General features: G+C 41.2%; 1 protein-coding gene across 1 annotated transcript in view; it reads right to left on the bottom strand.

The window, feature by feature from the left end:
* Positions 1-26,437, bottom strand: part of SPINK5 (serine peptidase inhibitor Kazal type 5) — a 72,169-nt gene that overhangs the window by 26,178 nt on the left and 19,554 nt on the right. The window contains exons 7-21 of the mRNA XM_047778979.1: positions 25,257-25,384; positions 23,845-23,932; positions 21,003-21,130; positions 19,724-19,805; positions 18,498-18,625; positions 17,944-18,025; positions 17,496-17,623; positions 14,971-15,019; positions 12,882-13,009; positions 11,255-11,342; positions 8,192-8,319; positions 7,540-7,603; positions 4,905-5,032; positions 3,268-3,364; positions 1,691-1,818 (exon numbers count right to left, since the gene is read on the bottom strand). Coding sequence (XP_047634935.1) covers positions 1,691-1,818; positions 3,268-3,364; positions 4,905-5,032; positions 7,540-7,603; positions 8,192-8,319; positions 11,255-11,342; positions 12,882-13,009; positions 14,971-15,019; positions 17,496-17,623; positions 17,944-18,025; positions 18,498-18,625; positions 19,724-19,805; positions 21,003-21,130; positions 23,845-23,932; positions 25,257-25,384 — 1,574 coding nt within the window. The remainder of the gene's footprint in view (positions 1-1,690; positions 1,819-3,267; positions 3,365-4,904; positions 5,033-7,539; positions 7,604-8,191; positions 8,320-11,254; positions 11,343-12,881; positions 13,010-14,970; positions 15,020-17,495; positions 17,624-17,943; positions 18,026-18,497; positions 18,626-19,723; positions 19,806-21,002; positions 21,131-23,844; positions 23,933-25,256; positions 25,385-26,437) is intronic.

Here is a 26,437-nt window from a genome sequence, read left to right as displayed (position 1 = left end):
CAATGTGGGATCCGAGCCACATTTGCGACCTACACTGCAGCTCACAAGCAACGCTGGATCCTTAACCCACTGAGTGAGGCCAGGGATTGAACCTGCATCCTCATGGATACTAGTCAGATTCATTGCTGCTGAGCCTCATTTAATTTTCAAAAGAAACACGATGTGACTACTGTGGTTCAAGCTGTTCCACCCCCCAGTATAATGTGAGCAGACTGAAGCCTAGGGAAGTGAAAATGACCTTTCCAGGAACATGGAGCTGAAATCACCATCTGAGGCTAAAGCACCAGCACTGCCCCACTCTGCCACACTGCTTCTATTAGAGAATTTTTATCATGTGGAATAAATACTAGGCTGGTGTTCAGAAGAACCCGATTCTAGTTTCATCTCTGAAGTCACTCCCTCATGAGATCTTATACTTAAAAAAAATTTAGTTTTTCTGGGAGTTCCCCTTGTGGCTCAGTGGCAATGAACTCAACCAGTGAACATGAGGGTGTGGGTGCGATCCCTGGCCTTGCTCAGTGGGTCAGCGATTCGGCACAGCCACAAGCTGAGGTACAGGACACAGATGTGGCTCAGATCCTTCTTTGCTATGGCTGTGATATAGGCCGGCAGCTGTAGCTCTGCCAATTCGACCCTGAGCCTGGGAACTTCCACATATCTCAGATGCGGCCCTAAAAAGCAGGAAAAAAAATTCATTTTTCTCATCTATAAAATGCAGCATTTGGATGAAATTTTATCATATGGCCTCTACTACTACTAGATGGTGATTTTTTTTTACAAGAAAAAAATTTGGAGACACATTATCTGCTTATTAAACATATATCAATTAAATACAATAATTAATAGCATTGTGAGAAATATATCAAATTTTAGAATTCTGAGTACCCATCAAGGTCACCTAGAAAACTACTTCAAGGTACAATTAATACCAACAGTGGTTATGTTACTTGCCCAATAACACAAATCAGAAGTGGCTTAGGCACTCCCATTGTGGCTCAGTGGAAATGAATCTGACTAGCATTCATGAGGACACAGGTTCGATCCCTGGTCTCGCTCAGTGGGTTGAGGATCTGGCATTGCTGTGAGCTGTGGTGTATGCAGGTCGCAGACATGGCTCGGATGCAGTGTTGCTGCGGCTGTGGTGTAGGTAGGTGGCTGCAGCTCCATTTTGACCCCTAGCCTGGGAAGCTCCATATGCTGTGGATGCAGCCCTGAAACAAAAAACAAAAGAAAAAAAAAGAAGAAGTGGCTGAGTTTGATCATTTCGATCATTAAGCACTCCAATCAGTACCATTCACCACCACCCCCCAAAAATTGAAGGAACAAATCCTGGATTATGCAGCAGATGTGTCCCATACACGTGACAAGAAGCACCTCTCTTAAACTCCGCTGGTCGGCTCTTCCAAATGACCATCCCAAACCGTCCCTGGGATTGAGGCATGACATGTTCTAAAAAGTCATTACCTACCATGATGACACAGTTCCCAGAATTATGATAGAAAATCTAGTAGGAATCAGCCACTGATAGCTGCCCTCGCTAGTGCTCATTGCTCCTTAGAGGACATAAGAGAAAGAGATGCTAAAACCAGCATGAACCTAAAGGATAGGGTTCAGGAAGGGTGTGGTATGTAAATGAGAAAGAGGAACAGGTGACTCTCTTTTAGACATACAGGTTGACAGAAGTACTCACAGTTTCTCCTTACACATGATACACTTATTGTTGAACAATTTGCCGTCAGCGTCACGCACAGGATCCCTCTCTCGGGTACAGCTGAGTTTTCCATTTTTCATTTTTTCCTTATACTCGGCACATTGGTCCTAAAAAGAGGAGGAAGTCACAGGAGGCCTCCTGGGTGACTTGGTCTATTTTTATTTTTTTTTATGTTTTTATTTTTTATGTTTTTATTTATTATTTTTATGTTTTTATTGAGTTTGTTAAGTAATCTGAATAAGAAGTTCTCTCTCTCCTCTCACAAGGGATCTTACATGTAGGGTTGCTGTCTACAGGGGAAGAGGGGCTGGAATCAGCAGCCTTCTAAGAGGCCAGTTGTCATGGGTGATAAAGTTTCTTTTCAGGTTCTGCACAGGGAAATCATAAAGCTGGCTGGGGTTTCATCATGTAGCCTAGGGGACTTAGCTGTCTTGCTGTCCGTTCTTACATATTGAAGATACGTAAGATAAACATATATATATATAGATAAATCTTGAAACACACCCTCATTCATTTTATGTAAGATTTTAATTTTTTAATTATAGTTGATTTACAGTGTTCTGTCAATTTCTGTCGAGACAAATGATGAAAATATTTGCTATCTGGACTTTTATGGAAAAAAATAATCTGCTGACTTCCAATGTAGATAGAGGGAGAAAGACATGATGGGGAGACGGAAGACAGGCTTGAGAAGATTATGGAAGAGACAGACAAAGGGTCTCAAGTCTATCGCTTGAGAGTAAGAACTCAGCCCTACTCAGCAAAAACTAAAACGCTGAAATTTATCAAAAGCAAATGTCAGGCCCACGTCATATGCTGGAAAGAGATGGTCTTGACAGCCCCAGGTTGTAAGAACGGAAATAAGGTGGCTGTGATCTTGGACAGCTGTGTTGCACATGCCCAAGGAGTGGGCTTACAGGCAACACTGTCATGCTGACACTTAGAAATAGCCCAGGAAAGGTGCTAAACCCTTGCCTACATTATGTTATCATATCCCTCTAAGAGTGTTGCTAAGTAAGAAACTAGAGTTGAGGGACATGAGGTGGTTGATTCACAGCTTCACAAGTCCAAGTGGCAGAGGTGGGACCATACCCAGAACCATCTCACTCCAAAACATATGCTCTTTCACCCTATCACCCTGCCTTGGAGCAAGAGAAAATATACCTCCCAAAAGAGGTTGCCTTCAGGGACAGAGAAAAAGCAAAGGAAATGAAGAGCTGATGATGACGTGGGGTGTCTCCACGTTTTCTCACTTGCTCTCCTAGGATCAGTTATTGCCTGAAAGCTAGAGGATAGAAAGAGGAGTCAGGAGAGTGGCATCAGGTCATCATGTTAATTATCCAAGGTTTAAGGAGGTCAAAATGAGCTCTAGACAAACTAAGATTGCTCAGATATTACCCTACAGTCTTAAAGGGAAAACCTCATAGCCTTCTAAGGATGCTTTCAAACTCAGCCCTACATATGTCCTCAGCCTTTCACTGAATGCTCTGCCATGGTGCCACCGTCATGAGCTGAGCCCACTCTGGCTGTGGATGGAAACTGGGGGCTGCTCTCACCTGAGCTTTCTCTCCTGCGCCATCACTAGGACCCCGTCCTGCAACATTTCTCTGATCTTCCCCTTCTTTTCTCTTTCTTTCTTCATCTTCTTTCTGGCTGGAAATTAGAAAGTGGGAAGGAGGGAATAATAGATTGGAGAGTTTGGCATGTGTTTCTATGAGTTTCTCATAATATGATCAGATAAGATTTGTGTAGAATTCACTAGCATTGTTTGAATATCTATTACATTGCATGTCCACGTCTTTGAAAATAGAAAGATGAATTTCGTGGAGTCCTTTTGCCTCAAAGAACTCTCACCGCAGTAGAAGAAAACCAATGGTTACATAACCATGGGCAAGACTAGGTGAGCAATTACTTAGCATTTCATAAATGCTCATGTGAATCTCCAGCTGGATTTCTCTCAAGCAGCTCCTCTTCAAGAGGTCCCCAAATAATTACATTCTCTGCCCAGTGTGTTCTTCCTTCCTGATTCTCTGTCCTTCATGAAGAAGAAAACGTTGGAGCCAAGGGCTTCCTCTCCTGCTCACAGAGCTGTTGACACCAAACATCAATTTGACCTTCACCGCGGCTCCCACGCTGATCCACTCACCAGTGCTGGCTCCTTGCTCTCGTTACCTCTCCTTGGGGTATTGTAATCCTTTACTACCGCCAGCAGCATTCTGAATTTTAGTCTCCTCCTTCTCTTTCTCCTTTTCACTGCTGATAGAGGAATCTTCCTCAAGGAACATGTTTATACCCTTCCTCTCCTAGCTGACACATCTTAGCAGCTTCCCACTATAGACAGAACTGACTTTGGCATCCCTCATCTGGCATTCAAAGTTGGTGAAGTGGGAAAGGTGTAACTCAACGAAGGACTTGCTCTTTCATGTATATACTGCCGTTGTCTTCATTCTACCTGTTACCTGTGATGTTCCCTTCTTTCCCTCTCATTTCTTCCTGCACGGTTCACATAGTTTCCAAATTCCAAGGTGCAGTTCTGTCCCTCCATAAAACTTGGTATTAACTTTGCCCTTCCTCAAGCACCGTAACACATAATCATTTTTCAGTTCAGCACTTCCTCTTTTGTGTTATTTATGCCTATGTCTAATTCCGAGTGAACAATATGATTCCTAAGGCTTTCATTCACCTTTGTATAAACATTATATACATTATACATTGTACATGTTCAGGAAATGGCCATTGAAAGACAAGTCTTTTAGGTGTACTTCCCAACGTGGTGTAATAAGCTATTTTTCATTTCCTAAAAATGGGATTATTTTCAAAACTGTAGGTAGAGGAGTTAGATTGATAGCAAAATCTGTGCATATATTCTTCCCAATGGACATTACAAGATAATCCAGAGAAGAAATCCACCCGAAATCAAAGGACTTGAAAATTTTATCAAGAAAGATGTGTGGTCCATTGGTAGGTACCCCACACCTAACGGGGAATGTAGTATAATCATGTAGTCGAGTGTTTCCTGTGTTGACAGTTGAGAATCGTGGCCTCTGTGGGCAAAGGTTCACCTAAAAGTGCCTCACAGATAAGGATTTCTTCCTTTCAGATGTAAGGAAAGGGCACACACCACGTGTATTACCCTCGCAGCTCTTTGCCCCCAGCTCTGCCCCCACAGCACGGGCTCCATCTGTGCACTCACAAGACTTCTTTGCACATGGCGCACTTGTTGCCGTGGGTCTTGCCATCTGGGCCACGCACAGGATCATTTTCTCGGGTGCAGAAAAGATTTCCATTTTGCAGAAGGCTCCGGAATTCACTGCATTCATCCTAAAGGAGGAGAAAAGGCAAGAGCTGGGGTATTTTCTTTGAAATTACTTGGTTTGGGCCTTATTAAATATTTCCGGGGGGGGGGGGAGAAAATGACCTATGGATTTTTCTTTCTGGCATTTATTTTCTTCAATTCCTACTAAGCACAGAGGACTTAAAAAGAGGTTTCTGTTCCATTTTCCTTGAGTTTTCACCTCCAAATCCAGACTGAAACTGCCGTCACACACTAGCAAGAATCGTGCCTTTAAACTGTACATGTCATAGAATGAAAACCATCCAGGTTTGGGTAGAACTTGAACGTTCATCTGGCCCAACCATCCAGACCACGTCTCAGTCCCCTTTCCATCATGCCTGCCAGAAAGTCATCTAATTAGCACTGGAACACCTGCAGGGATAAGGGGTCTGTCACCCTCCACGTAGTTCACTCCAAAATTTCTGCTGGATCATTCCCACAAATTACCATAGTGCTACTTTGGGGGGAGCTTAGAAAATAATTCTTATCAATCCTGAAGGATCCCTACTGTTAAGGTTTTATTGTTCTAAGACATCATTGCAAATGGAAAGAGTGTGTTCCTTGAGACCAGTAGGCAATGCCAAAGTATTTTAGTTCACTCAGAGAATTAAGGACATTTTTCTTCTACATAAGGATCCTTCTGATATTTTGAAGGAAGGTTTCTTGTCCTTTTCTCCTCCCTGTGTTCTCTTCCAAGAGCTAAACACCGCCAGATTCTTCAGTTATTCTCTTTCAGTCACTTGCACCATATTTTGTTCTGAATTCTTCCTCTCTTCTGAAGAATTTAACATAATATTCCAGGCAGGGAGGACAAGCACTAACATATTGGCAGCTATGGTATAGTAGTTAGAATTCTGATCTGCCACTAGCAGAACCGGAGTGAAGGTTTCTTGCCTTTTGGTGCCTGTTACCTGATCTATAAAATGAAAATAATAATAGTATCTATTCCACACAGGTACAACAATCATGGCCAATATGCATTCATATTCAATATAGGTGCTGTACTGTGAGAATAACATGGGGTAATACATGCCTGTAGATTGACAATGACTAATATATCTAAGGGGTACTCAGTAAATGCTAGCTTCAGAATTACTTGAGGAACTGAGACAGAAGAAGCAAACTACAATCACAGAATTAGTTACTTCGGGCAGTTAGGATTGAGTTGTGGGTTTGTTTGTTTGTTTGCTTGTTTCTGTATCTTTCAGTTCAAGCTGAAACTCAGTGAGGACAAGAGGGAATTTTTCTCCTAGCTTTGCTTTAAGGTTCACTGCCAGATTCCCTAACTGGTCATATTCAGCAAAAGATATAGAATGTGAGAGGGCAGTTTATTGGTAGTAGCTGATGTGAATCAGAAATTGGCTCATACTGAAGAATTGTCTCTTGTAGCTGTTGCAAAGGGAATCTTACTAAGTACGCATTATTTTAAAATTCAGACTCACAGTTGTGGGACATACACATGTAAATAATCATACAAAATTCTGAGTGTGATGCTTCTTTAGAGATTATTTTCAATATGGCCAGTTTTGGATGGGAGAAAGGAAATGAACACACACCTGGAAAAAATCTACCTGGAATTGATCTTTTTGAAACCAAGAAAACATTATTTGGGAAAGTTATTTTCATACTTATCCCCCAAATACTGCCACCAAAAATAATGAATGGTAAAGCAAGAAGTATACCTGGTTTAGACATATGTGCTCATCAGGGCTGCACAGCCTGCTAGGAATAATGCTAGAGATTTGGTGCCGATAAGTTTAGGTTTGAATTCTTTGTTTCCACTTTTTAACTGTGAGAACTTTGAAGATAAAGGTTCTGGTACCAGTACTCCCACTACCTTTGTAAGCCAGTTCTTCCTTCTCTCTGGATTTTAAATCTTCACTTAAAAATACGGCAATGGCGTAAATCAAGGGGTTTGCAAACTATGACCTGTGAGGAAAATCTGGCTCACATCTCTTCATGTAAATAAAGTTTTATTGGAACACAGCCATGCCCAATTGTTTACATATTCTCTGTGGCTGCTTCAGAGCTTACAAGAACAGGGTTGAATAGTTGTAACTGAGACTGAAAGGCCACAACCTAAAATACCTACTAACCGGTCCTTTCAGAAAATTTTGTCACTCCCTGGACTAAGTGAACCTCAAGTTCACATAGGCTGCCAGTGATTCCATGAGTTTTTTTTTTTTTTCTTCCCAAGGCCGCACCCATGGCACATGGAAGTTCCAGGGCTAGGGAACTTGGAGCTGCAGCTGCCAGTCTACAGCACAGCCACAGCAATGCGGGATCCAAGCACATCTGTGACCTACACCACAGCTCAAGGCAGTGCTGGATCCTTGATGCAATGAGCGAGGCCAGGGATCAAACCTGCATCCTCATGGATACTAGTCAGGTTCGTTTCTGCTGAGCCACAGTGGGCACTCCCCATGAGTCATTTTTAAAGAGAAACCGCAAACCTCATCCTTTCCTTGTGGTGTGAAACTTCCAGAACAACTACCTTTTCAGCTTCTCTCTTGGCTTTTGTTCTGGATTCGGCTTCTTTTTCTTTTGCTTCTCGCTGGCTGTAACAGAGGGGCGATGAATCATTCCTATACCCAACACATGCTATCCTAAGGGAAGTTCCTCTAGGCAGGAATATTCCATTGCTTCTACACCTCTACCAGCTTAGCTTTGGAGCAGAAAGGTAAATGCACACCTAGACACACATGCCATGGCAAACCAGTAAATCAATTTTCACTACTCTCTTACTTTTGGAAAACAAATATATTGTCTTTCTCCCCAGAAAGCAAGTAGGATACTTAAAAATGCTGACCAGATGTTAGTAAATTTTCAACGTCTTAGCACCCAGTGACTCCACCTTTGGATAACTTGACAGTATCCGTGCAGAGAACAGAAATCCCAGGCCCTACATGCCATTAACTCTGGGGAGTTTGCCCTTAGCATGTGGTCCTCCCTTGACAGCAATTCAAGTACCTTTCAGAACACTGTGAGCACCAAGTATATGGCTTTACAACTGTAAATCCCCCAAGACAGGCTTCCTGGTCTGCCTCCTAGAGAAAACTTCAATACTGCCTTTCTCACGTACCACCCCTCCACCAAGCCAGGCCTGTCTTCTCCCTGGCAAGAGCAGTGACTGCAGCTGTACTCACAAGAAGGCCTCACACATGGAGCAGGTGTTGCCATGGATTTTCCCATCGGGGCCCTCGATGGGGTCATTCTCTCGGGTGCAAGGAAGGCGTCCATTCCTCGTGTAGTTGCGGTATTCACGGCACAGCTCCTGCCAGATGAGAGAGGAGTTAAGAATCAGGTAACTGAATATGGGAACGCATCCTCTACATTACCCCCTTGAAAACTGTGATATAATGCCCCAGTCCTAACAGCTGCATCAGAATGGTGATGCAGGAGTTCCCGTCGCGGCTCAGTGGTAAAGAATCTGACTAGCATCCATGAGGACTCGGGTTCAATCCCTGGCCTCGCTCTGTGGGTTAAGGATCTGGCATCACTGTGAGCTGTGGTGTAGGTCACAGACACAGCTTGGATCTGGTATTGCTGTGGCTGTGGTGTAGGCTGCCAGCTGTAGCTCTGATTAGACCCCTAGCCTGGGACCCTCCATATGCTGCAGGTGCAGCCCTAAAAAGACAAAATAAATAAATAAATAAATAGGTGGTGCAAACAGTTGGTATTAGAGGATTTGCAGAGGCCTAGGTCATCCATTATTTGGAATGTAAGATTGCTGTCACTTATCTCATTAGAAAACCTTTCGTTTAATTCACATCTTCTGGGCTGGTCACCATGAAAGATACAGAGAAGAGTCGTGTCCCTGTTGCAAAGCAGTTTGTGGTTGGCAGACTGATAGCTCCTGCCCCTAAATTTGTCCAAGTCCTAAGATCCAGGACCTATGAAACTGTTACAGGGCAAAGGGGACTTTGCACCTGTGATTACGTTCAGGACCTGAGCTGGGGCTACAATCCTGGATTGTCCTAGTGGGCCTGCTGACATCACAAGGCTTGGTCCTTAAAACCAGAAGAGTAAGACAGAGGAGAGTGAGAAGGAGATGTGACTGCAGAGGATCAATTAGAGGCGCAGGTTGTCGGCTTTGAGGAGGGAAGGGGTCTAGAAGCCAAGGAACGCGGGTGGCCTCTAGAAACTGGGAAAAGCAAAGAGACAGGCTTTCCCCAGAGATGCCGGACAGGAGTGCAGCCTTACCAACCTTTGGCTTAGCTCCTGAGGTCTGTGTCAGAGTGCTAACCTAAAGAATCCTAAGATTATAAGTTTGTGCTATTTAAGACAATTCGTTTGTGCTAATTTGAAAAAGAAGCCATGAAAAAGTTAGCACCTAGGTTTTAATTTCTTTGCAGAAAATAGATAGAAACATCTATAAGTTACAGTTAAAAAAGGGCAAGGTGAGAATTATAGAAGTTCCTGGTAGAATAGATAATAGAGCTATTAAGTGTATGATATAAATGGGGAAAACCTTTAGGGAACTGGAAGTATTTATCCTGAGCCATGAACAGTGATCAAAAGTTTGACAGCTAGAGGTTATAGACACTCATGACTGAGTAGGAAAAAAGCCACACAGAAGGTGGAGTTTGGAGTTCCCGCGTGGTTCAGTGGAAGCGAATCTGACTAGTGTCCGTGGGGTAGGTAGAAGATGCGGCTCAGATCTGGCATTGCTGTGGCTGTGGTGTAGGCCGGCAGCTACATCTCCAATTTGACCGCTAGCCTGGCAACCTCCATATGCCGCGGGTGTGGCCCTAAAAAGACAAAAAAAAGAAAAAGAAGAAAGTGGTGATCATTGTATGTATAATATCAAGGACTTAAGATATGTGAGGGGCTCTGCTGTTGTACGTGCATAAATTCCGTGGGATTCCATAAACATAATATACATAATACACATTATAATGACTCTAATATCATTTTGAAAATGAGGACACTAAGACACAAAGATGCCAACTGTCTGACTTCCTGCTGGGGAGATGGAACCAATACTAAAACCTGGCCGTCTGAGTCCAGGTTTCTAAGCACAGGGTTAGCGAGTTCAGGTGCTGGGAAAAACCACGAATCAGTGCTTGGCAAGTCCGTGGAGCAACCCGGTGACCAGAATGGCACTGGGTATGAGAGCAGGAAATCGGGTCCGAGAGGTGACAGAGGTCAGGTTACACGTGGCATAGTTGCTCACTAGAAGGACCTTGGCTCTTCCTCTGGGTGAGAGGAAAAGCCATTGGGTAGCATCCCCTGCCTTAGGTTTGCAAATAATTGTTTTGGCTTCAAAGTTGGCATTCAAAGATGAGAGCAGAGAGAGCAGTAAGACACGAGGTCTTCTCCATTAGATAAGGCTAAAGGGAAGGAGACATGAGGCACAGCCTGCGGGAATATCACAAACGCAGGTGGTGCAGAATCTAAGGGCATCATGGGCTTCAAAGCCAGAGCCTGTGGTTCAGTTGTTAGGTCTCAAATTGCTAAGTGTGGGGTGTGTGTGTATGTACATATGGATATAGATATAAGTGTGTGTGTATATATGTATATCCACATATGAATATATATAACTACTCATGCACATGTATATACAAGTGTTAAACATACAGGTACATGTATATATTTTCTAACTTTTTATCTAAGCCTCTGGTTCCTGTTCTGTAAGATCCAGATACTACTATGCACCTCAAACAGGCACGAGAAAGATCGCTTATAACATTGCTGCACAACATGTGACACAGTAGCAGCTCCCTGGAGAACACAGCCAGCATCAGTATCATCTCCATCCCTGTCATGTGAGATGTTACAGAATACGGACCCCAGGCTCAAAGATGCTTTTAAGATTCCCCAAATCTTTTCCAAAAATCTTACAGAGAACTAAGTGGGATGAAAACCCTATCATCCTTCTCAAAAAGGTCTGGAGAAAAGTTTAAAATCTACCTCTGTTGGTTTGCATTCAGACAAGCTAGGCATTGGTATATGCTTCTTTCCTAGGATACTCTAATTCATACGGTCAGTGGAGAAAAGGGTGGTTGTCTTCTCAAGTGCACAAGCAACTAGATCAGATCTGAGCTGGGTAAATTGAATAAAATAGGGATCTTCTTATGCATGAGGATCCAGATAGATCTCCTGAGCTTGCAAAGTCGCTGAGGACACTGGGATGAGGAGGGGGGAGGAGGAGCCTTGCCCAGAGAGGGTGGGATTGTTAGTTGGCTCTGATGATCTGAAGCAACTACCTCTACTGCTTCTCTCTTAACTTTCTCAGTCTCAGTTTTCTCCTTTGCTTCCTTGCCATTCTTTTTCTTCTCTTCTTCTTCAAGTTTGCTGCAACAAAAAAGAAGATACAAGCTAAATACAATTTCCCATTCTCTTTGGTAATATAATTTAAGAAGGAATGAGGCTCTTCCAGACCAAAGGTCAGGTTCAGTCTTCAGCACAAATTTATTCAGTCAAGAGGTGCTTAATCATTTGTCCAAAAATGCAGATATGCAATTTAAACTTATAAATGCAGATAAGTAGTTTAAACTAGTTCATACTACTAGTTTGAGTAGTTTATAATCCCCCTCAAGCAATAAAACTAGCATGCTTTTTTCCCCCCCAGTATGAGTCTTGGGGTAGTATTTTTTTCTGTCAGACAATGACTTCAATCAGTGATCTGTAAAAAGCCACCATTGCCTTTTTTAAAAAATTTTGAATCTTTTCCTACGTAAATAATTACTATTACTGATGAGAGCAAGGGGGTGATCCCAAGTCAGTGATGGGCCTGAATTGAAATAAACCATATTGCACTATAAAATATAAAATTTAAATATTGTGTTGGCATTCACATTCAGATTGAAATTCAAGTTTTAGAGTGCCATAATGATTCAAGTCCAAGAAGATTCAACAACTAATATTTTGAGGTCATTTATGAGCCCAAGATTCCTGTTATTTTCTTCGGACATGTAGCATATCAGGAAAAATCCTCTGCATTTATTGCATCTAATATAGCTATCGAGTCCTGCACTAGCAAATCAAGCAGGTGAGACAACAGCCCTGATTTCTTGGCTCTCAAGCCCTGTTTGGTCTGCTGGCTGCCTCTTTCACTCTCTCCTTTAAGGAACTGTGTGCCCATTCTTAAGGTTCGACCAAGACATGCGAAAGGTAAGGGGCAGTAGCTCTTCACCTCTTTAAAAAGGATATTATTTCAATATTTTTCTCAGCACGTATTTTCATGTGAGGTTGGGGAGGGGTTCAGGAGTCTAAGAAGGAGGAGACGCACTCAGCAAGACAGTGGCTCAACCAGAAGACATTTCATAAACATCTATTAGGTGGGCCTACCTGTGGGGAGTTCTACTCTCTATAATACGCCACTTACCAAAGACTTTATTTCACCTGCATAGGGTAATGCTCCTAACAAAATAAGCACAATCCCGTCTGTCCCGTCGCCTGGTCAGGCTGTTTGAGAAGTGCTTGCACACTTGCCCCATGGACCTCTGTCCAGCTTGTTTTCCCTGAACCACTATCTGAAGGTAAATACCACAAAACGTCCGGGTGGGAGAGAGAACAAAGGCGTCACCCCACCCAGGTCATCAAACGTCTGCTCTCTTTTTGTTGGGTGACAGCTATGAGGCGTGAAACATCCTAGCACTCAATTAAGACCTTTCCTGTGACTTAGCCAGGAGATAAAAAGCCAACTGAATAGAGCGTCACCGTGCCACTATGTGATTCAGTATCACTTAAGGTCTTGTCCATGTGCTTTAAAGACTTTGTAGCACACCAGCCATGGCATATATTCTGCTCGGTTAGGAGGAAGCGGAGATGAGGGCTGAGAAACGAAGAAGCGGTGCCGGTGGCGTGGGAGAGGCGAGCTTAGCTACTCACAACAGGCTGGCACACATGGCGCACTTGTTCCCGTGCATTTTGCCGTCGGGGCCACGGACAGGGTCTTTCTCCCTGGTGCATATGAGTATCCCCTTCTTCAGCTGGCTCCGAAATTCACTGCAGGGATCCTGGAAAACGGAGAAAAGATTTTCTCAGGGTGGTTTTCTACCCTTCCTACACTTTGGTCTAGTATGAGGATTAAGTCGTACAGAGGGAAAGTGATGACACGCAGCAGTGAAATCAATAAGCATTTAAAAGGTTTTGGTCATGGATGCAGAACCGGGCCGGCCCTGTAGTGGGGCTCAGTATTTATCATGACTGTCCTCTAGAGGGCGCTGCTAAAAGGTGCAGAATACGGCTGACAGAATTGGTGGAGACCAATAGGCAATGGATAAGTTCCTGCTATGTTGCCCATCACCGTCTTTAAAAGCTGGAAAGATCCAAGGCGAGGAGATTCGACAGGCCTCGAGGGGGAGACTTACTGGAAAAACTGGGACTGTTATGGCGCTTTCACGAGAACGAAGGGCACCCTGCCACTCATGGTACTTTGGATACAACTTGAGGATTTTTTGTACTCCGTGAAATAAGTCAGACAGAGAAAGCCGTATATTGGAGCTATCACCTATCTGTGGAATCTAAAAAAAGCCAAATTCACAGAAACAGAAAGAAAGGTGGTGGTTGCCAGGGGTGGGGCAGGCGAGGGGAGATCACTGAACGGGGTCCAAGGATACAGATGTAGTTATGAGATGAAGACCTTCTAAGGCCCAACATGGTGATTCTAGGTAACAGGACCGTATTATATACTTGAAAGTTGCTAAGAGAGTAAACTTAAATGGTCTCAACACACACACACACACACAGAGTAATTATGTTACAGGATGGAGTTGTTGGCTAAGGCTATAGAGCAATCATTTTGCAGTATGTAAGTACATCAAATCAACACTCTGTGCACCTTAAACTTACAGAATATTATGTCAATTACATCTCAATAAAACTGGACATTTTTAAATTTTAAAATGTGCAGGCAAAAAAAAAAATATTGTAAGCCTTCATTTGTCTTTAAAAGGCTGAGGAAGAAGAGAAAACATGCTCAAGCTAAGAAATAAACATCTACCTGAAATAAAGACAGAGGATGAGAGAACAACTATGGAAGTGTGATGCCTGGAGAAGCTGACACCTTGCTGGGAGTTTCTTGGTAACATCCAGGGATGGGGGATTGCAGAGTCGAGACAGAAGAGTGATGGAGAGAAGGAGGAATATGTCAAGACAATTTGAAAAAATCTAAGAAGATCTGGAAACTGATCAGACATTATAGATAAAACAAATTCTCAATTCTGAATTACTAATAGAAAGACGGTTCCCGCTAACAGAAAGCTACCAAGAAAGGGAAGTTTTAAATGATCTCAACTCCAACTCCCCCCACATTTTTAGGCTGATACTTTTGCAGCTATCATTAAGAATTAGAATAAAGGATAACCTTGTGTAAGGCTGTGGGAGAGGAATTTCAGATCTATATAAAGACAGTTCTGCTACTTCAAAATTTATAAAATAATACTAGGTTAAAGATAATTAGAAAGTTGAAGGATTTACTTAATAATCATAATTGAAGGTGAGAATACTAGTATTCCTTCCTGGTTAGGTGGTGACAAAGATCAGATGTGATAATATATGTGCATTTTGGTTTGCAAATTGGACTAATGTGAATGGTAGGATCCTGTACTCCCTCTTTGAAATAAATAAGAGGTAGGAATTGCGTGAGCTGAAATAAGTAAATTTTAAAAATTGCTGTGAATAAGCTGTTCCTGACAACAGAAATCTAAGAAAATCCAAACATAGGAAGTATTTCTTACAAAGAAAAGTTAACATTCTACTTTTTATGAAATAAACCTCAAATTGTGATTCATCCTAAAATAAAACTGATATTCAGGAAACTTGTAATCAAGACCCCCTTTTCAGGTTAAAGCTTGTATTTGTTCACTTCAGGCATAAAAATTAAACAGGGAGACATTGATGCTAATGAGATTATGTAGAATGCTGTTGTAGAAAAAAGAATATCGGGGTATAAAGTCAGCATTCCTTGAAAAATTACCTCTGCAGCTTCTCTTTTAGGCTTTGCTCTTGCTCTTTCTTCTTGTTGACTGTGAGAAACAGGAAAAGGGAGAGAGAAGAAATGAATCTTACTACGTAGAGTAGCTTCCTAACATTCACAAGCTGATCAGTCATCCCTCTGACTACACTCAAGCCACCCCAAATTTTACTGGTGAGCAGTTAGATAATACTGAGTAAACGCCTCAAGAAAATGGCATGCAAGAGAGTCTCTCTTAATTAATGAGCAAATTCATGGAGCTTCCCAGTAAATACACTGCAATAAGACTTTCCTGCTGATGCTTTTGCATCTGCAAAAGATACAGAACTCTTTATAAAGTGGTGATATTTGGCTTCAGGGAGGCAGCATAGCATGGTGATTAAGAAGAAAAACCTTTTTCGGCAGATTGAATAAGGAACACAAGAAGTGTCTTAACACTTCTATGCCTTCCTCATCTTTAAATGGGGAGACGGAGCAGAGGAATAGAAGAGGTAATAAGAACACTTTTTTTCATAGGACTGTTGTGAGCATTAAATGAGTTGATACTTGTAAGGCAATTAGAATAAGCATCTGGTACATAATAAGGTCACTGATAAAAAATGATATGAGTGAACGATAAATCACCAATGTGGTAATCACTATTGAACATGAATCCTCCAAAAATAGGCATATGATGGAAATTAAATGTAAATAATTCAGTCACACGGTAGAGACAAAAATGTTAAAATGTTTTCATATGTTACCGTCAACATAAAGATTGCTCACTGATCAAATTAAAACTTCTTTAAAAGTTGAAAGGACTCTTCATATGCTAAAAAAGTGTGCAAGAAGTGACTATGGGAGGAAGTATGATTTGCTAAGAAAGTCAACAGCCTTTGCTAACATATCCGTAAATTATGAGGTACTAAAACTTTAGTTTGATAAGGAATTTCTTAACTGATGGAAGAAACTAAAATAGCTCCGAAATTGTGGAGTTTGTGGTACTTTTTTATATAAAAACTGATCAAAACTTTACCATGAGTCTAAGTTGACTATAAAATTTAAGAAGCATTTTCTTTTCATAATGGAGTTTTCAGAGGGAACAGCACAGCTGACCACTAGGTGGCAGAACTACCTTCTTATCATGAAAGATTAACGCCGAGGAAGAGACGGAAGCCTGAATGCAGGCAGGTGTAAACGCCCGAAGTTATTTAGCAAAGGCAGCCTTTGCTGAATAACTAGACCCTGTCTTCACAATACAATGAGAAATCTTACCATTTTCTTCAATTTTCCTGTGCTGAAATTTCCATCCTTCTCAGCTTTTCTGGGCCTTAATTTTTTCATCTATAATTTGTGGTAAAACAAAGCCCATCCTGCTGTTGTGAGGATTAAATGAGATTGGGCAGCAGATCCCTTAGCAAGTATGTGCTGATGGTATGCAGCCCATAAATGTTGGGTATGGCCATCATCTGACTGCCTGCTAACAGATTTTTAATGCTTCCATGGCTTGCTTACACTGTGGGACAAATTTGCTGGGTTCTATTGCTCTCTACTAGGGGAGGTAGAATGACTGAATCTTTTCATAGATTCTGGACATATAGAAAATATTAGAGATGATCCCTTGGGACAAAGAGCAAAAGACAAGGAATATCGTAGACTCTGGTTCGAGGGGACATACCAGTGTTATCTATTCTAAAGTCATACTTTTGTTCTCTCTGTAAGTGCATGTCCAGCTCCTGCACAAGGACACCTGCATTCCTCACGCAGCCGTTCTCTCCTCTATTGCAAAGCTCATCTTCATGTTGTACCCAAATATGTCTCCCTCTCTCTCTCCTCAATTTTAATTCTATCCCTTGAGGTCACACAGAATGAGTAGAAAGAAAAATAGTGAACTAAAACAAAAGAAAATTCTTAAAATTTGCCACAGATATATATATATATATATTACATGTAATCTCATGCTCTCCTTTTTCAGCTGCTAATCCTTCAGAAAACTAAAGCCAGTCAGTATGATTATCATAGAGTATGCTCTTCTCTGAATAAAAGATTCTGGGTTCCTGAATGGAAATGGCCTGAAGTTATTCTGCATCTCCTTGTATCACAGTAGTTATCTGAAAGCTCTCCACTTGCTTCTTGGCTTTGTGATTTTTTTTCCAGTTCATTTAAATGTGATGCTTGGGAGTTCCTGCTGTGGCACAATGGAAATGAATCCCACTAGAATCCTTGAGGACGCAGGTTCAATCCCTGGCCTCGCTCAGTGGGTTGAGGATCCGGCATTGCTGTGAGCTCTGGTGTAGGTCACAGCCGTGGCTCAGATCCCACTTTGCTGTGGCTGTGGCGTAGGCCAGCAGCTGTAGCTCTGCCAGTTCGACCCATAGCCTGGGAACTTCCATATGCTGTGGGTGGGGCCTTAAAAAGGAAGAAGGAAAAAAAAAAACACTCAAGACTGAATGCTGCATTGAAGAGGAAATGCATTATTCACACTTGTTTGAAAGCTCCCTGTAGCAGTTCTCTCCCCCACTGTCTCAGAAGCCCTGAGCTCTACTCACATGAAAGCCTCACACATGGAGCAGGTGTTGCCATGCATCTTCCCATCCGGGCCCTGGATGGGGTCATTCTCTCTCGTGCAGAGAAGCTGTCCATTCTTCCTGGCTTTGCGATATTCCCTGCACAGCTCCTGCGAAATCAAGGAGAAAGGTGTGAGGTATTGAACACAGCTGGGATCGTATTCCAAAAAATGCTGATATTTAGACTTTTTTTCTTAAATGGGGGTCAACAATTGCAAAATTTTACAGTTCTTACCTTGAAGACATAGATCTTTTTAAATGACACAGTTACAGAGCCACAGTTTAGAGTCACATATGCACATGTATGAACAAATACACAAACCCAAAATGTATAAATGTTTCATGTAGTTTCAGGGAATATATGGCCCCCTGAATGCTGTCTATGGATCCCAGGTCCATGTGCATCTGTTGCTGGAGAAGGTCCCCTCACCTCAAAGGAAGATGTATTCCCAGATTGTCTTTTATTTCTTGATTCACCTTCCTTCTTTTTCTTTTCCTTTTCTTCTGCTTGGCTAAAAGAGAGTGATTAGAAAGATGAGATGAGTAAGAATCATAGAATCTCCAGAAGGAAGGTGATCTCAAATACTCAAATATCATTGAATTATTACAGTTAATATATATTACCTATTATGAAGTGTGTCTGAACTAATGTTCCATTTGGCATATTGACATGTTTGCTTGTGATCTGTCATGTGATTTCAGATGACATGTGTCATGTGATTTTCTGTCCCCCTCTGCAAGCTAATGATCTTTGTTTTACATTGTTGCCATTTCCATAGGAGCTCAACCAGTGGCTGATATGAAGGAATCATTCTTTGATAATTATGATATTATGCAAAAACGTGTCACAAAAAATGCCACTAGCAAGACACAAACAGTCTTGGGAACAAAATACAGTTGAAATACCCCCTTCCCCCCCAAAAAAAGAAATGACGCAGAAAGGATAGAGCCCTCCCCCATTTTCCCAGCAGCAGATTTACTCACAAGAAGGCTGCACACATGGAGCAGGTGTTGCCGTGCATTTTCCCATCCGGGCCCTGGATGGGGTCGTTCTCCCTGGTGCAAGGGAGTTTGCCATTTCTCACAAGCTTGCGGTATTCACTGCACAGCTCCTGCCAAGGCGGAGAAGGTAATTTGGACAAACATTTTATTGCCATTCAAAGCAGAAATGCAAAGCATCTACATTGTGGGAAACTCATTTTTGAGCCCCAGATTTTAGGTGTGTTCCTCTCCAATGTAAAATTCAACAGACAAGACTCATGACTTGCTAAGAGTTGGAAACGACCTAATAGCATGTCACAGGATAATAAAAGAGGTAGACAAGCAAATCCCCTGTAATCTAACTAGACTTCAGTAAGTGCAAACACACAGGTATGAGAAAATGTGAGAACTCAGAAGCTGGAACCATGAGATCTGGTTGTGGAAGTCAGGAAAGATGTTAGGGAACTACAGTAATTTGAGTGTGACTATGAAGCGGAAATAGGATTTTCCTGGTTAACGAATGGATTGAGAGACATCATTTCAGAGTGCTCAAATAAGCTGAGAAGCACAGGTTGAAACCACATGGTGTGTAGCTGAACATGAATTTCCGAACGAGGGTGAGGAGCCAACTAAGAAGAGAGAGAAGGAGATTGAAATGCATGCTTTAGTTGATGATGAGCTATTCATGCATTTTAAGAAGAGCAGTGTTGTGATCTGGTTAATATTTTGAAACTTAAGTCCAGCTGTGTTAGGGAGGGTGGTTGAATAAGAAAAAGAATAGAACCTAGAGGGAAGATGAGAAGATTTTCATCTAAACAAGAAGTTATGACAACTTATAAAGGGCCATGAAGATGAATATTGCAATATTTCAAAGGCGAAAACTATGTTTTGTTTGTGTGTGCAAGGTATTTTTAACCCAACTCAGGTGTGAATTTCAAAAATTCATATGTACAAAATATACACGAACTGTCTCTGGGAAGTGGTTAGCAAAAGCTAGCACAGTCTGTAAGAGATGTAAGTAGAACAAGAAATCATTTTTTTAAACTGTAAATAAGTTCTTTTTAGTGCATAGAGTTAGTCTCCGAAGCAGCAGGAATTGATCAATCTTCTGTAGCATTCATCTCAATGTCATCTCCAGATTGAAAGATAAAGATTTCTGGGAATTTTTGCACATGCAGTATTCCAGCCTTTAGGCTCTTTGAACTGTGTTCAAATTATAGTCTACTCACTGCATATGAAGGAGCTTTTCCAGATTCTCTTTTACTTCTTGCTTTTGCTTCGGTCTTTTTCTTTTCTTCAGCTTCTGCTTGGCTGAATAAGAGAAAAAAATAAGAAAACACAAGATTCATAGGACCAAACACAGGCAGTGGCTTCTTCACATGCCTACACAGCTAATGTCTTCCCTCCTTAGGAAGAAGCAACCTTGCCCCTTTATCACAGCATATTAATGAGAAGGAATGTAACAGCCTCCAGCATGCTAAGATACCATAACTTCTTCATCTTTACTGCTTATCACTGAAAGAAAGGTAGGAATAGCTGTGGATCTGGAAGACGTGCTTCCTGCAAATTACCTTTCTTGGCTATGGTCAAAAAAGGAATATCATCAGTGTCACTAAGGAGAAACCCAAACTCGCACCATGGTGCTGCTACTTTACACCTGGAGGCCGAAAGTCACCTTCACAGAGTGACAGGTCCCCATGTTTGACAGAGACAAGGGAAGGAGTGGGGGCTTTGATGATACTCTCAGGAGATGATCTCATGACTGTTCTCTAAATGCTACAACATGCAGCCCCTCGCCTTGTTAGTTCACTTTACATGTATGACGTACTCCCGGCTGGGTTATCTCAAAGATGATATAGAACGGGTGGAAAAAGCTCAGTAATTTCCAAACACTGATAAACCAAATGAGCCTGTATTTGCTTCATACAATGCAATTGCATAGTACGTACAGTTAACTGATGGTATTGCAACCATACATGGTCGTCAATCAAAACAAAAGACCATAGATCCTAAATATAAGTCAATGGCCTAAACTGAGCTCAACCAAGTCAACTGGGGGCAGTCCCAAATTTTGAAGCCAAACATAGTGATAACTTGAGAAATGTCACATTATATATAAAGTCACATTTGCTATAATTTTATAGTCATTCATGGTAGTTTAATGAATTTCTGCAGTAAGTGTTAACTCTGGGTCCTGACTCTTCCGGAAGATGAGATGCCTATAAACTTGTACAACAGGTTCACAATGTGAAGCTTCACCAGAAGGGAGAATTTGCTATCTGCACAAGTCAGGATGTTCCAGTGCTAAGAGAATGAGTGTTGGGGAAAACAGATATTTTGGAATAAATAGCTCTAGGTATGTCCTCCCAGCCCTGTTACTAATACTCCCAGTGTAACTTCTTCAACTCCCCAGTTTCGAGCTACAGGCTTCCCATTTATGAAACAAGCTGTTTGTTAGGTCACCGTAGGATCCCTCCTCTCCGTGACATTCCAAAGCTCTGTACTCACTAGAAGGCTTGACACATGGAACATAAGTTGCCATACATCTTCCCGTCTGGACCTCGGACGGGGTCATTTTCTCTGGTGCAGAAGAGTGCTCCGTTCCTTGCATGATCGTGATACTCACTGCAGAGTTTCTGAACAATGAAAATGAGGCAGTTTACGTATACTTCTCTGTCAATTTTAGATACTCTTTATCAAAGCTATTGGAAAAGAGGAATTAAGGACAAAAAAGTAAAACTTTCAGGATTTAGAATTATCCAAAAATTTTATATTTCTCTACTCATAATATTCATCCATTTAAATATTCAACAACCGTATTAAGTTAGATTAAATATGAATGTGATTTAGCCCTTTCATGCCCTGTGAAAAAGATTAGGAATTGCAATATAAAAAGATAGGGATTTGACACAGTTCTAAATTGTGTACTAGCACAAAGGAAAGAATGATTCAAGGAAGCTTAGAGAGGAGATATATCTTAGTTGTGAGTGTAGGACGTGCCCAGGAACACAGGGGGCAAAAAGCTTCTCCAAGAGGAATAAGCAAAGACGAGGCGTAAAGGAACATATTTTTGAGACAATCTATTATAGCCTTAAGTATAGTAGCTAAAGAATTAGCTGGGCACAGAGGAAGATTTAGGAATTAGTCAAAAGGAATCCTTGCAGATAAGTCAAAACAAGACCACTAAACTTTAAGAGAAATTTGACTTTATTTATTTTTTATTTTTTTTTTGTCTTTTTGCCTTTTCTTGAGCCGCTCCTGCAGCATATAGAGATTCCCAGGCTAGGGGTCTAATTGGAGCTGTAGCCGCTGGCCTCCCCCACAGCCTCAGCAACGCGAGATCCGAGCCACGTCTGCAACCTACACCACAGCTCATGGCAACGCTGGCTCCTTAACCCACTGAGCAAGGCCAGGGATCGAACCTGCAACCTCATGGTTCCCGGTCAGATTCGTTAACCACTGAGCCACGACAGGAACTCTGAAATTTGACTTTATTTTTAAGAAAAGAAAAACAACATTTCTGGGCAGAGAAAGATATAATCAAATCTTTTTTTTTTTTTTTAAGATATAGTCAAATCTTTGTTCAAAAAAAATCCTAACAGATGTGTGGAGGATTTAAGTGATGAAAGACTGAAGTCAGCACAACTATAGAAGGGAAGGAAGAAAGGAAGGAAGGGAAGAAGGAGGGAGGAAACAAAGGAAAGAAGGAAGGAAGGATGAGAAGAAGGAGAAAATTGGAAATGAGAGATAAAGGGATAGTGGAGGGGCATGTGAACCTAAAATTAAAAAGATTGAAAAATAAATAAATAAATAAAAATTAAATAAAAACCCTCCTGCACTGTTGATGGGAATGTAATCTGGTACAGCCACTATGGAGAACAGTATGGAGATACCTTAGAAATCTATCACAGAACTACCATATGACCCAGCGATCCCACTTTTGGGCATATATCCAGACAAAACTTTCCTTGAAAAAGACATATGCACCTGCATGTTCACTGCAGCACTATTCACAATAGCCAAGACATGGAAATGACCCAAATGTCCATTGACAAATGATTGGATCAGTAAGATGTGTTATATATACACAATGGAATACTACTCAGCCATAAAAAAAGAATGACAATGCTATTTGCAGCAACATGGATGGAACTAGAGACTCTCACACTGGGTGAAATGAGTCAGAGAGAGAAAGACAAAGACTATATGATATCACTTATAACTGGAATCTAATATACAGCACAAATGAACCTTTCCACAAAAAAGAAAATCGTGGACTTAGAGAACAGACAGGTGGCTGCCTGGGGGGAGAGGGAGGGAGTGGGAGGGATCGGGAGCTTGGGGTTTATAGATGCAAACTATTGCTCTTGGAATGGATTTACAATGAGATCCTGCTATGTAGCATTGAGAACTATGTCTAGATACTTACATCACAACACAACAATGGGAGGAAAAAGTATGTATATATGTATGTGTAACTTGGTCCCCATGCTGTACAGTGGGAAAAAAAATTAAAATAAATAAAATCAAAAGGATTTTGTAACCTAGAATTGAAAGGAAGAAAGCAGTTGAAATCGAGGCCTAAGCAATAAGTTAAAATTACATGGAGGCAGGAGGTGGACTGACTCATGGACTGGGCTATTTTATGAAACCATGAAACACGGAAGGTGGTATAATGCTCTGTAAGTAATAAGTTAATTACAGTTTCTTCATGGAGTTGAAATGGTTGAAATATACTCTAGGATAGCTTTCAAGTGTCAGATGTTCATAATGCCATTGGTTCATGGAAATATTTTCTACTTTATGAAAGCGACATGGAAGATGAATTGGGTCTCGAGGACTAAGGGAGATGCTGGGTAGAAGTACAGAGACCAGGCAGGAGCTAATGTGTTAGTGCAAAGGAGAGCTATTTAGGTATCCGGGAAAAAGGCAGAGGACTAGTTAAGAGATGTTTGTAAGTAGAATGTAGTATGATTTCAAAGAGAACCTATTAAAACTTTATATTTCTGTTGCTTTCACAAGGAAAATCTTCAAAACAACTACCACACATTTGGAGAAGAATACGTATCAAAAATTGAATACAGATACTGCTTTGATATAGCTCCTTCATTTAGGCGTGTGGACCAGTTTTTAGTACTACAACTTAATTTCCTCCAAGGAGAGCTAAAAATTGTAATGCCATAATTATTCTTCTAAATCTTATCAAGTAATAATTAAAATTTAGTTTCCAAAAAACCCATTAGTGTGGAGGAAAAAATAAATAAATATGGAAAAGGCATTCTAGAGTAAAACACCCACTCTCTACACCCTCTGCAAAAGTCAAAACTAAATTGATCAAACAAATCCTCACCTCAGTTTCTCTTTTAACTTTAACTTTTTCTTTAGCCTTTCTCCGGTTTTCATCTGCTTTATTTTTTCCTTCTGAAGAATTCCGTTTGCTGGAGAAAGAAACAAAAGTAAGGAAGTGAAAGAAATGTTTAGAATCTTCAAGTTACACAACAGTCATTTAGATGCAGGTGGAAAGAGCTAAGTGTTCCTGGAACAAACATTTTCAAATCACCTTAAAGCCCCTTATTAAACTGAAATCTTCACTGTTCCCCCAAAGGACCTCTCATTTTGCCTTCATGTTTCCTATTTCTTTCCACTGTAGCAGTCTTTTCTTTTTTTTCTTTCTTTTTATTTGGGGGGGGGGGGCTCATCTTCCCTTCTTTTAAATCTCCTCAGCTTAAATTCCACCTTCCTTAAGAAAATATCCCATACCTCAAAGTGGAAATGAGTTCTACAACTGTCACTGTGCTAATACCTGAATATTCTTCGCTTATGATTTTTTCATTGTCTTGCAATATGTATGTTTGTGTGCACATCCAAAGATTACTCAGCTTTAAGCATCTTAAGATCAGAGATCTTTGTTCATACATTCATTCATTCACTCGCTTATTCAACATTTAGTTAGTAATTATTTTTCTGGCAAGCATTGGCAAGTGCCCTGGGGAAATGGTACGGTAAGTCGCAATATAAAGACATAGCCTATCTTCTTAGAACTTACAGACCAGTAGAGAAGACTGACAGTCAACAGTCCCAGAAATAATTACACAAATGCCAACTATGATGATGGTGATGAAAATTATTCAGTGATATAAAGATTGAATTTCAATTAGGGATTGTAGGAGCTTTTATCCAACAAAGGATAATCTTGAAGTGCAATCCATAGATGAGACATTAGCCGAGACAGAAGAAGAGGGAATAGGAAAGCTCATAGGAGAGGACGGAGAGTTCAAGGATCTAAAAGAAAGTGTGAAGAGACCTTTTCTGAGCCACCTTCATAAATGCCATGTTTTGTATGTTATGGGGTCTGCTCTTCCACAAAGGTCAGATGTCCAAGGTGAAAAGATAAAGTTAGTCCAGTTGACAAAGGAACATGAAGTTTCTTGTGGGCATCCTATCTATTCTGTCACAATGAGGTGATTACGGGAGGCTTTTGTCCTCCTTCTGTACTACGACTAGCTCATCAAAAGGCTTACAAAGATCGGGGAAGAAATGATAACGAGTATTCTGTAATCCAGTCATCCTACTGGAAATTAGAACCCAGTGTATTAAAAATGAACCTAGAAGAGCATCAGAGACTACTTATTAGGCGGTCTTATGTGTGGAGAACATAACTCTGCTCAGAAGCTCTCCCTTTGGCACTGTTCCTACTCATCATTGTAGTCAATCTCCACTTCACCTTTTGAGTTATTCCAAAGAAACCTCCTCTCTACTTACAAAAGTTCAGCACACAGGGCACATTTGTTGCCATGCATCCTGCCGTCAGGGCCACGAACTGGGTCGCTCTCCCGGGTACAATAAAGTCTTCCATTCCTCACTTGGCTTTCATACTCCTTGCAAAGATCCTTTAAAAAGACAGCTAATTATATTTCGTACTTTTCTGCTTTTTAATCTAGAAAATGTACATCACGGAGTTATAGTCAAGGAATGTCATCTCTAGAAGGTGTTCTAGACACATACAATATATTAATGAGAACTAATGAGAAATATCAAATTACTCAGTACCTCTAAATAAGTGGTATATTTATTAAAAGGTAAAAGAACCTAGGAAAGGATAAAGCTGAACAAATTTTTTTTTGGCTTTTTGCCATTTCTAGGGCCGCTTCTGCAGTACATGGAAGGTTCCCAGGCCAGGGGTCCAATCGAAGCTGTAGCCACTGGCCTACACCAGAGCTGCAGCAACGCGGGAGCCAAGCCATGTCTGTGATCTATACCACGGCTCATGGCAATGCTGGATCCTTAACCCACAGAGCAAGGCCAGGGATTGAACCTGCAACCTCATGGTTCCTAGTTGGATTCGTTAACCACTGAGCCATGATGGGAACTCCATGAGCAAATATTTTCTAAAACTAGATAGTTCTTGTTAACTTTCAAATCGATGAAAAAAGATAGTAAAGATCTGTTAGCAGTGAGATGCTGCCGTTTAGCCCATGGAACTCTACCTGATCACTTGTGATGGAACATGATGGATACTGTGAAAAAAAGAGAATGCGTATAATGCAGATGTATATGCATATGTGTATAACTGGGTCATTTTGCTGCATAGCGGAAATGCAAGACATTGTAAGTCAACTATAATAAATTTTTTTAAAAAAAAGATAAACAAAAAGAAAACATCTATTATGGGGTTCCAACAAAGACATATCAAAACACAGCAGCCAAAAACAAATAAGAAACGTTGCCAGTGAGCAGAATCTGTGAGCTAAGATATTTAAGAGCTACTTAGTATGGAACAAGTCCAGAACAGTCTTATTTAGTTTGCAAGGAAAAGGGAATAAGAGAGACTCCAACAGCCTTCTGCTTACTCTGTTGTCTCTGTGGCTCATTGCGTATACTCTGCCTTCCTTATCAATGTTTATTTCGGACACTGCAGGTGGGATCCTCAGAGAGAGAGGACT

The sequence above is a fragment of the Phacochoerus africanus genome, chromosome 4 (genome assembly GCF_016906955.1).
Source record: "Phacochoerus africanus isolate WHEZ1 chromosome 4, ROS_Pafr_v1, whole genome shotgun sequence".
Lineage (NCBI taxonomy): Eukaryota > Metazoa > Chordata > Mammalia > Artiodactyla > Suidae > Phacochoerus > Phacochoerus africanus.
This window is presented reverse-complemented; position numbering and strand designations above follow the sequence as displayed.